The sequence below is a fragment of the Kogia breviceps genome, chromosome X (genome assembly GCF_026419965.1).
Source record: "Kogia breviceps isolate mKogBre1 chromosome X, mKogBre1 haplotype 1, whole genome shotgun sequence".
In the NCBI taxonomy this organism is placed as follows: domain Eukaryota; kingdom Metazoa; phylum Chordata; class Mammalia; order Artiodactyla; family Physeteridae; genus Kogia; species Kogia breviceps.
The window spans coordinates 31,576,876-31,589,082 of record NC_081330.1 but is presented as its reverse complement, the minus strand read 5'-3'; the positions used below and the strand labels follow the sequence as shown (position 1 = coordinate 31,589,082).

Below are 12,207 nucleotides of genomic sequence, written 5' to 3'. Positions count from 1 at the left end.
GAAGATTACTCCAGCTCTAATGACTGGCCACTACAAATACAGCAGACCTTAATCACAAATGAGACAATATTGCAATATTTACAAAGGTGTACACAATGAAATTTCATTAAAACCCTTCTAACTAGAAATTTGAGATAATTCAGATGGTCTGAGCTTTTAATTTATCTAAGATAAAATGCCATCCTAAGAAATATATTACGGTAATAAGAAAAGAAAATGGGGGGAAATGCTTTCAGGCATTTTTAGAATCATGTAAATAGCATTTATTTACATAGAAACAGTTTAATGCTAATTGTAAAAATGTGTCAACTCTTTACTGAAACAGATCCAATGAAGGACCTTTTTTGGGCAATTCTTTCAAAATACTGTTACATATTGCTACAACTAGCAGTGTAGCTAACATTCATATTTCTTGTAAAATATCTGGCAAATCACAATTCACACTGATCTACTCTTAATTATTTTGAATTACTGAAATTTTATGGAAATAACTGGCTCATATATGTATACCACATACATGTAGGAAATCAAGATAAAATAACACATCTACTATATCTAACTAGAGAGTTATATTCTGTCATATTAATGTAAAACAAAATGGATAAAATCAAAACTAATAATTACAGAGTAAATTTTAAAACTTAATAAAGTACCTTGAAATATTCTTTTCTAATCTGTTTGCTCCGCCTCCTTTCTTCACTCTGCCAGATTATAGGCTGAGATTCTGGCCACTGTTGCTCATCTATTTGATCCTTTTGACTTTCTAAGGGCTGCAATAAAATAATTTCTTTTAACTAAATAAATGAAAACAAAATATTAGATATAACAGTAATTTAACTTCTTCTTACCTGCCATGTGAGGGGTGATAATGGTGAATTAACTTCATCTGCTGAGACACTAAAAAATTAAAGATGCCTTAATATGTATATCTTAAGACATACAGTCAAAACACAGATAGGATATTTATTATATTAAAATCATTATCATGTACCAAAATGTTTATTGCAGCTCTATTTATGATAGCCAGGACATGGAAGCAACCTAAGTGTCCATCAACAGATGAATGGATAAGGAAGATGTGGCACATATATACAATGGAATATTACTCAGCCATAAAAAGAAATGAAACTGAGTTATTTGTAATGAGGTGGATAGACCTGGAGTCTGTCATACAGAGTGAAGTAAGTCAGAAGGAGAAAAACAAATACCGTATGCTAATACATATATATGGAATCTAAAAAAAAAAAATGTCATGAAGAGATTAGTGGTAGGATGGGAATAAAACACAGACCTACTAGAGCATGGACTTGAGGATATGGGGAGGGGGAAGGGTAAGCTGTGACGATGTGAGAGAGTGGCAGGGACATATACACACTACCAAATGTAAATTAGATAGCTAGTGGGAAGCTGCAGCATAGCACAGGGAGTTCACCTCTGCACTTTGTGACCACCTAGAGGGGTGGGATAGGGAGGGTGGGAGGGAGGGTGACACAAGAAGGAAGAGTTATGGGAACATATGTATATGTATAACTGATTCACTTTGTTGTAAAGGAGAAACTAACACACTATTGTAAAACAGTTATACTTAAATAAAGATGTTAAAAAAATAAAATAAAATGTATCACTCAAAAAATAAAAAAATAAAAAAATAAATGCAAAAAAAAATCATTACCAAAAACTAAAAAAAAAATAATAATTTCTTTAGATGATCTGTATGAAACTTCAAGTGGCCTAATATACATATAATTGGGGTTCCAGAATAATATAACTCAGGTGACAGAAAAGATATTTAAAGATAAATAAAGACCACAAATTTTCAAATTTCATGAAAACAACAAACCCACAAACTTGAGAAGCTCAATGAACTCCAAGCAAAAGAAATATGAAGAAAACTACAACAGTATACCTCATAACCAAATTAAAAGCAAATGATAAAGAGAAAATGTAAAAAGCAGCCAGAGAAAAAAGACACAATAGGTCCAGCGAAACGAATACTGACAACAGAGTTCTCGCAGGAAACAATGCAATCCAGAAGACAGTAGAAAAACCAAAAGAAAAAAAAGTATCAACCTAGAATTTTATACTAGCAAAGATATCTTTCAAAAATGAAGGTGAAATAAAGACTTTTAAAAAATTTTGGCTGTGCTGCACAGCTTGTGGGATCTGAGTTCTATGACCAGGGATTGAATCCAGGGCCACAACAGTGAAAGCGCCAAGTCCTAACCACTGGATTGCCAGGGAACCCCCAAGACTTTTTTAAACATTACAGAAACTGAAAGGATTCAACATCAGACCAGCAGTAAAAGTAATGTTAAAATAGCTCTTTCAGATAGAAGGAAAATGATGTACATGGAAATACAGAGCTATACAAAGGAACAAAGGGCACTGGAGATGGTAACTAAAGGGGTAAAGGTAAAAGACATTATTCAGATTATTTAAATCTCTTTAAAGAAACAATTGACTATTTAGAGCCAGAATAATAACAGTGTAATATGTAACACAGAAGTAAAATGTATGGCAACAAAACCACAAAGGCCAGGAGGGAAGAAACAGAAGTATACTCTTGTAAGGTTCTTATAGGATATACAAAATGACATAATAGCACTTGAAGGTAGACTGTGATAAGCTAAATATTATACTTTAAACCCTAAAACAATCACTAACATAACAACAAGTTGTAGCTAAATAAGCCCGCAAAGGAGATAAATAGGAATTTTAAAATATAATTCTAAAGACAGGAGAAAAAGAGGAAAGATGGCTACAAAGAATTGATAAGATAAAAATTAAACACACAATAATACAGTAGATTTAAATCCATGAATACCAATAGTTCCAATTAAATATTAACAATCTTAACACCACAGTTAAAAGTCAGATTGTCAGATTTGATAGAAAAGGAAGATACTACCATATGCTAACAACAAGAAACCCACTTTCTCCATAAAGACACAAATAGGTTAAAAATAAAAGGAAGAAGAAAGATATATCATGTTAACACTAATCAAAAGAAAGCTGAGGTGACTATATAATATCAGAAAAGTACACTTCAGAGCAAAGAATATAACCAAGAATATTTTAAAAGTCATTTTATAATGACAAAGGTGTAAATTCATCAAAAGGACATTACAATCCTAAACATTTACGCATCTAATAACAGCTTCAGAATATATGAAGGAAAAATGAAAGAACTTTAAGGAGAAAGACAAATCCGCAATTAGTGTTGGAGATTTCAAATAGTCTTCTCTTAATAACTGATAAAAACCAACATTGTAGTGTGCCCAGGTGGTGGTGGGGTGGTAAAGACACGAAATTAACAAATAAAGAAGTATATATTGAGAATGTCAGATGGTAAAAAAGTATATATTTACAATGTCAGACGGAATTAAGTTCTGTGGAGAAAAATAAAGCAGGGTCTGGGAAAAGGGACAAAGAAGTGGAGGAGACATGCTATTTTATATAAGTTGTTCAGGTAATCCCTTGCTGATGAAGTGAAATCTGAGCAGAAATGTGAAGACAGGGGAATAAGCCATATGGTTATCTGAAGGGAAATCATTCCAGGCAGAGGCAAAAGCTTTGAAGGGGTAGGAAATGCTTGGAGTACGGGGAGTCAGCAAGGAGGCCCGTATAACTAGAGAAGAACTAAACAGCAGGAAGACCGTGGCAAGAGGAATACAGTAGGGAGCCAAATAATGTAGAAGTTCACAAGTCCTTAAAGGACTCTAGTTTTTGCTTTGAATGAAATGGGAGGTCATTAGAGAATTCTGAAGAATGACATGATCTGACTTACATTTTAAAAATACCAATCTGATATATTTTTTTGAAAACAGACTAAAGGAAAGCAAGGGCAGAAAGGAGACCTGTTACCAGGCTGTTATAACTGAAGTAAGAGATTGCTAGGGCTAGGGTGGTAGGCATGGAGGTGGTAAAACATGACCAGATTCTGGGCATATTTTGAAGGCAGAGTCAACAAGATTTGCTAAAGGATTAGTTATGGGGTGTGAAAGAAAATGACAAGTTAAGGATGACTCTGAGGTTTTTGAGCTGAGCAACTAGAAAGATGGAGTTGACATTTTCTGAAATGGGGAAAAAGGCAGGAAGAGCAAGTTTAGAGGTACAAAGAGAAAGATAAAGTGTTATTTTGGAAAGTTAAGTTTCATATGCCTATTACACATCCAAGTGGAGGTGCTGAGTAGGTAACACGTAATACAACTCTGCAGTGTGTATGTGTATGTACACATATACACACACGTACATGCAAATGTTCATGCACATATATAGAAAATTGGTTTAAAGGGGAAAATACCAAAATATTAAGACTTCTCATCTCTGGGGAGTAGGACAATAGATGATATTTATTTTTTCTTTGTGATAAAATTTTTCTATTTTTTTAACAATAAAGCTACATTATTCTTATAATCAGGAAAAAACAAAGATTTTTCATTTTTTTAAAAGAAGAAATTGGTGATTGTTCTGAAAATGAGAAAAGTGGAAGTAATAATTCTTTAAAAAAAAAAAAGGGCTGGGATTGAAAACCACAGTTTTGAAGTTTGGGTAGCTGGGGCTTTCTCAAGAGAATGTTATAAACCTGGTGAGAAAGCTTAAGACAGAAATCAAAGGAACTGAGAAAGAAGGTAATAATGGAAAGTTCAAGGACAACAAAATATGTAAGATAAAGAATCAGTATTCAAAAAGGGAGAGAGTGGGTTAAATCCAGTTAAATGAAATTTGACACAGATGAATGTTTCTAGACTTGGGTATGAAAAGTTATCTTATGCCTGAACTGAATTCTAAAAGCCTAAGTGAAAAATGGAAGAAGAAAGGGTAATCCCAGCAGAGATACCAGGATATAGAACACAGAGATGTGAAACCATTTTGTAATAAAGAAAGGAATACTACTGTTCCGAGCCAGAAAAGGTGCCAGTGGAAGAGTACATTGGATGAGGCTCTCAAGCTAGGCAGAAATTCACTTCAATCTTGTGGGTTAAGCCAAACATTTTAAGCTTTATCCTAAAAGTTAGAAAGGACTATTAGAAGATAATAAATGGGAGTCACATAGTGAGGCTTGTGTTTTAGAACCAGCACTCTTACACCACCACTACAGAAAACAGATTTAAAGGTAGGCCAAAATCAAGAAAGGAGATATGTCTGGGGTCTGTTGCGGTGGTCCAGGTGGAAAAGATGGGGCCTGAACCAACACAACTGTAATAGGAATGGAGGGATTGGGATAGATGCAAATAATGTTAAGACGCTATAGTTTTCTGTGACTGCATGGATTGGGAAGGGTGCATAAGAGAAAGGAATTTCCAATTATTCCGAAGTTGACTATATAAATAGTGGCACATTCACTCAGGCAAACTATACAAGAGAAGAAACAGATTTGGGAAAAGTAAGTTCAGTTTAGACTGTGAGGTAGTTAGGAAAACATATCAGTGAAATGTATGCATCTGGAGCAAGCAAAGTGTTCTTGTTGCCATATATTAAGACTTGGGGTTCTGGAGCCAGACAACCTGGTTTTAAATCCTCACTGTACCATTTACTAGTTGTGTGACCTTGAACAAGCTAAGGTAATTTCTGAGCCTCAGTTTCTCACCTATAAAATGGGGATGACAATAGTAACCATAACTCATAGAGTTATTATGAGGATTAAATTACATCATACATCTAAAGCACTAAGAACAGTATACATATAACAAGCATTTAACAAATGTTAATTCTCTCTGTGTTCTTCTGTACCTACACCCTAACCTTGGACTTTTTAACTCCCAGAGGAATGAGTCAGGAGTTGAGTCTGATGCAAATTTTCAAACCACCAAAAAGAATAAATGGAAACTTTCAAGGACTTCTAGTTCTCTGGAATTCATATATGTGAACTTAGACTACATATTCATATAGACGAATTTAATAAAACCCAATTGAAAGGAAATAAAAATGACCCAAAACCTATGGAATGCAACAAAAGCAGTCCTAAGAGGGTAGTTTAGAGCAATACAATCCTACCTCAAGAAACGAGAAAAATCTCAAATAAACAACCTAACCTTACACCAAAAGCAACTATAGAAAGAACAAACAAAACCCAAAGTTAGTAGAAGGAGAGAAATCACAGTGGAGAAAAAAATGAAACAGAAATGAAGAAAATAATAGCAAAGATCAATAAAACTAAAAGCTGGTTTTATGAGCTGGTTCTTCTTTAAACAAAATTGATAAATCTTTAGCCAGATTCATCAAGAAAAAAGGGAGAGGTCTCAAATCAGTAAAACTGGAAATGAAAACAGAGAAGTTACAACTGACACCACAGAAATACAAATGATCATAAGAGAGTACTACAAGCAACTATATGCCAACAAAATGGACAACCTGGAGGAAATGGACAATTTCTTAGAAATGCACAACCTTCCAAGACTGAACCAAGAAGAAATAGAAAATATGAACAGACCAATCACAAGTAATGAAATTGAAACTGTGGTTAAAAATCTTCCAACAAACAAAAGTCCAGGACCAGATGGTTTCACAGGTGAATTCTAACAAACATCTAGAGAAGAGTTAACACCTATCCTTCTCAAACTCTTCCAAAAAATTGCAGAGGGTGGAACACTCCCAAACTCATTCTACAAGGCTACCATCACCCTGATACCAAAACCAGACAAATGTATCACACAAAAAAGAAAACTACAGACCAATATCACTGATGAACACAGGTGCAAAAATCCTCCACAAAACACTACCAAACAGAATCCAACAACACATTAAAAGGATCATACACCATGATCAAGTGGGATTTATTCCAGGGATGAAAGGATTCTTCAATATATGAAAATCAACCAATGTGATACACCATATTAAAAAATTAAAGAATAAAACCATATGATCATATCAATAGATGCAGAAAAAGCTTTTGACAAAATTCAACACCCATTTATGATAAAAACTCTCCAGAAAGTGGGCATAGAGGGAACATACCTCAACATAATAAAGGCCATATATGGCAAACCCACAGCAAACATTATTCTCAATGGTGAAAAACTGAAAGCATTTCCTCTAAGATCAGGAACAAGGCAAGGATGTCCACTCTTCCCACTATTATTCAACATAGTTTTGGAAGTCCTAGGCACGGCAATCAGAGAAAAGAAATAAAAGGAATCCAAATTGGAAAAGAAGAAGTAAAACTGTCACTGCAGATAACATGATACCATACATAGAAAATCCTAAAGATGCCAAGAGAAAACTACTAGAGTTAATCAATGAATTTGGTAAAGTTGCAGGATACAAAATTAATACACAGAAATCTCTTGCATTCCTATAACTAACAACAAAGGACAGAAAGAGAAATTAAGGAAACAATCCCATTTACCACTGCAACAAAAAGAATAAAATACCTAGGAATAAACCTACCTAAGGAGACAAAAGATGTGTATGCAGAAAACTATAAGACAGAAAGAAATCAAAGATGACACAAACAGGTGGAGAGATATACCATGTTCTTGGATTGGAAGAATCAACATTGTGAAAACGACTATACTGCCCAAATCAACCTACAGATTCAACGCGATCCCTATCAAATTACCAATGGCATTTTTCACAGGACTGGAACAAAAAATTTTACAATTTATATGGAAACACAAAAGACCCCGAACAGCCAAAGCAATATCGAGAAAGAAAACCAGAGCTGCAGGAATCAGGCTCCCAGACTTCAGACTATCCTACAAAGCTACAGTAATCAAGACAGTATGGTACTGGCACAAAAACGGAAATATAGATCAATGGAACAGGATAGAAAGCCCAGAGATAAACCCATGCACATAACGTCACCTTATTTTTGATAAAGGAGGCAAGAATATACAATGGAGAAAAGACAGCCTCTTCAGTAAGTGGTGCTGTGAAAACTGGACAGCTACATGTAAAAGAATGAAGTTAGAACACTCCCTAACACCATACACAAAAATAAATTCAAAATGAATTAAAGTCCTAAATGTAAGGCCAGACACTATAAAACTTAGAGGAAAACCTAGGCAGAACACTCTATGACATAAATCACAGCACAGAAAGATCCTTTTTGACCCATCTCCTAGAGAAATGGAAATAAAAACAAAAATAAACAAATGGGACCTAATGAAACTTAAAAGCTTTTGCACAGCAAAGGAAACCATAAATAAGACAAAAAGACAACCCCAGAATAGGAGAAAATATTAGCAAATGACACAACTGACAAAGGATTAATCTCCAAAATATATAAGCAGCTCATGCAGCTCAATATCAAAAAAACAAACAACCCAATCCCAAAATGGGCAGAAGACCTAAACGGACATTTCTCCAAAGAAGATATACAGATTGCCAACAAACATATGAAAGGATGCTCAACATCGCTAATCATTAGAGAAATGCAAATCAAAACTACAATGAGGTATCACCTCACACCAGTCAGAATGGCCATCATCAAAAAATCTACAAACAGTAAATGCTGGGGAGGGTGTGGAGAAAAGGGAATCCTCTTGCACTGTTGGTGGGAATGTAAACTGTTACAGCCACTATGGAGAACAGTATGGATGTTCCTTAAAAGATTAAAAATAGAACTACCATATGATCCAGTAATCCCACTCCTGGGCATACCCAGAGAAAACCATAATTCAAAAAGACACATGCACCCCAATGTTCATTGAAACACTATTTACAATAGCCAGGTCATGGATGCAAGTTAAATGCCCATCGACAGATGAATGAATAAAGATGTTATACATATATACAATGGAATATTACTCAGCCATAAAAAGGAATAAAACTGGGTCATTTGTAGAGACATGGATGGACCTAGAGAGTGTCATACAGAGTGAAGCTAGAAAGAGAAAAGCAAATATAGTATAGCAATGCATATATGTGAAATCTAGAAATATGGTATAGATGATCTTATCTGCAAAGCAGAAATAGAGACACAGACATAGAGAACAAATGTATGGATACCCAGGGGGAAGGGGTAGGGGTGGGAGGAACTGGGAGACTGGTATTGACAAATATACATTACTGATACTATGTATAAAATAGACAACTGATGGGAACATACTGTATAGCACAGGGAACTCTACCTAATGAACTGAGGTAACCTAAATGGAAGGGAAGTGCAAAAGGAAGGGATATCTGTTATGTGTATGGCTGATTCATTTTGTTGTGCAGTGGAGGCTAAAACAACAGTGTAAAGCAACCATACTCCAAAAAAATTAATTTAAAAAAAGAAATTAAAAAGTGAACAATACATAGAGAATAAACACAATCAATGATGAAGAAACACATTATTCTTGACAGTAACAGTAATATGATATATGTTTGCTAAATGGATAAATGAATCTGTCATCAAGACAAAATGCTGGTATGAGTACAAAAAGATCAAATCAGCATTTTTGGATTTGTTTACATCAAAAGTCAATTAAACCTGTGCTGTATAACACATTTCTTAAAAAAAAAAGCACATTTCTTCTCTAAATTATCTAGTTATATTAAATTGATATCAATTATTCAATTAAAGCCCACATATAGGAACATTACTGTTAAAGGATCAACTTTCATTATAAAATATTAACTATAAGAACTAAGATATTTTTATACCTCTTTTCGCATTCCACAGTTTGTTTTGGCTTGTTTCTTGTGACAGAAGTTGAATGATTAAGAATCCTAGAAGTAAATCAACACATTAATTCCATAGTATATTAAAGAGAATAGTGTCTATACATGATATAAAAGATGTCCATAAATAACTGCATCTGGTCCATGAAGATCTTTGCTAGAAAACAATATTTAAATGTTATTTAGATCAGATGCTCATAAGCGCACTGGCTATTATGAAGGAATGAAGTTCACCAACTCTTCCATGCATCTTCTCTTATAAACCCTTTCTCAAGGCTTGGATATCTTCTAGCCATGCTATTTCCTTGTGCATATCTAACTTTTGGCTGAGACAGAAGATAAAGAGATGTAGATTGTTTAGGTACCACCATAACTGATTTAGTTTTCCCAGGATAGCAAATGACAGGATCATGTTGATGCAATAATCATTTTGCCAAATGCCAAATAATAAAACTTAATTCAAAATGCAAAGCTAATGCTAAAGTTCAATTCTTTAAAAAAAACTTCACAAGTTTATTAAACTTTTAATAACCAAATGAAACAGTATTCGAAGAAAACCAAAAAAGAATAAAATAAAGAATGATAAACCACTGTATGAGAGAACTATTTGTCTATAATTTTATGTAATTCTAAGTGTTAATCTCAAAGTCAAAAGTAATGAATTATTAACTATCTTTCTTTCATATAAGTAACATATTTAAGAGTTATTAATATTTATCCGTTTACTGTAGATATAAATGTTATCTTAATTTTCAATTTTAAGTTTAGTTTTATAAGGAGTAGAATATCTGCCTTTTATTCAAAATAATATCATCAGATGTCAACTATCAAAAGAATACACAGGAGAAAAGAAATTCCGAATTAAAGCTACATATTAACTATTAAAACACATAATGAAATAAAAATAAGTGGGTAATTCCAGAAAGATGGTTAACATAAAGAAACCAATTTCCATTACCCCAGTTTCCTCACTAGGTTAGATCTAGTAGAGCCTCACCAGGAAGAAGTCCCAGTGTGGGGCAAAGGTCAACTATCACAAGCAAAGCAGTGTAGCTTTGCACCAAACAATTTCGAGATTACTGACACCTTTGTGTGGGCAGGCACTAAAATTGTACTGAATCCTCAAATGCAGAAGAATTTAGATAATAAATTATCTAAGACTATGAGGAAAAATTACATCATTAAAGAGTGATTTTTTAAAAAGGAAGTAAATCCTAAGAGTTCTCCTCACAAGGAAAAATTTTTTTTCTATTTCTTTAGTTCTGTCTCTATATGAGATGATGGATGTTCACTAAACTGCTTGTGATAATCACTTCATGATGTATGTAAGTCAAATCATTATACCGAACACCTTCAACTTATACAATGCTGTATGTCAACTGTATCTCAATAAAACTGAAAGAGAAAAAAAATCTTAATTTAAAAAGGAGATATAGCACTGTGAAGTATGCTAGGGGGCAATGTCAGAATTATTCCCTGGGAAGGGGAGGTCAAACTACAGTGCCCTTCACTGCAGTAAATTCTGAATTCTCCCCATACCATACTCACTAGTGTTGTGATTATTTATGTGTATAAGTCATATTGGAGCAGAAAGAAAAAAAGTTGAGATCTACTTACCTATAAAATATATTTTATGTACTTGTAAATTCTCCTATGAAAAATTTTGTGTACAATTGATATTTAATATTTTACTCTGTGATACTCAAGTTAAAATAAATGTCTGTTTTATCTAAATACCTCTTCTAGATTATTAAGACACTTCCCCAATCCAGGTACCAGTACTGAGTTTTAAGTAAAAGACTATATAATTCAGCTGCATCCACCTGGCCCCTTAATACTTAAGGTGTCCACAAACTCTAGATACCTTGATGCACGTCCTGCTGCTCTGGTCCTCTGGAAGAGTTTTTCACTGAATGATGCTCTATAACATAAAGGTCTCCGTCTGTATTCACATTTCACGTACATCAACCAAACCAAAAGATGGAAGAAGTAAGATGTTTTGGGAGAGGATAGGGAAGTCATTAGTAAAGCAAGCAGAAAAGAAAGAATGGATAGATTTTAAGGGTTGAGAGAACTACCTGATTAGTTATAACAAGCTAGAGATTAACATGATGCTCCTCAAATTAGAGTTCACATGATCAGAAAAAAAAAATCACATGAAAAGGTAATGTACATAATTTTTATAATTCTAAACCAAAATAATAAACTACTCAAAATCTGATTTTGCTTTCCATGATCCTTAATTAATTATACTTCAAAATAACTTTTCATAATTACTTTTTTAAATTTAGCTATATCACATAATACTCAGAAGTACATGTTTGCACAGTAAGTAAAAATTCTCAGGATACACCTAAAAGCCAATAAAATAATTATTAAAAGTAAAGATATAATAGAAAATACTATAGAATAAGTTAGCAGGAATGAACATGCAATGGGAACCAGTCAACTGAAGCTATTCATTGCTTGCATGTATTATAATCCTTTCTTTAGGATGATAATCAAACAAATTTTAAGAAGCCAGATAAACATCTACTTAATCAGCCATGTAATAAGAAAATCAGTATAAGAAGAGCAGTAGCCACTTCTCTAATATTA

The 12,207-nt window shown here is 33.7% G+C and overlaps 1 protein-coding gene across 3 annotated transcripts in view; it reads right to left on the bottom strand.

Annotated features, from left to right (window-relative positions):
* Positions 1-12,207, bottom strand: part of LRCH2 (leucine rich repeats and calponin homology domain containing 2) — a 94,679-nt gene that overhangs the window by 25,057 nt on the left and 57,415 nt on the right. For 2 of the 3 annotated variants that reach the window (XM_067024018.1, XM_059049662.2), the window contains exons 12-14: positions 9,592-9,657; positions 849-897; positions 654-770 (exon numbers count right to left, since the gene is read on the bottom strand). In XM_067024018.1, the coding sequence (XP_066880119.1) occupies positions 654-770; positions 849-897; positions 9,592-9,657 (232 nt within the window). Of the gene's footprint in view, positions 1-653; positions 771-848; positions 898-9,591; positions 9,658-11,473; positions 11,552-12,207 lie in introns of all 3 variants that reach the window. The other variant, XM_067024017.1, reaches the window with a different exon arrangement.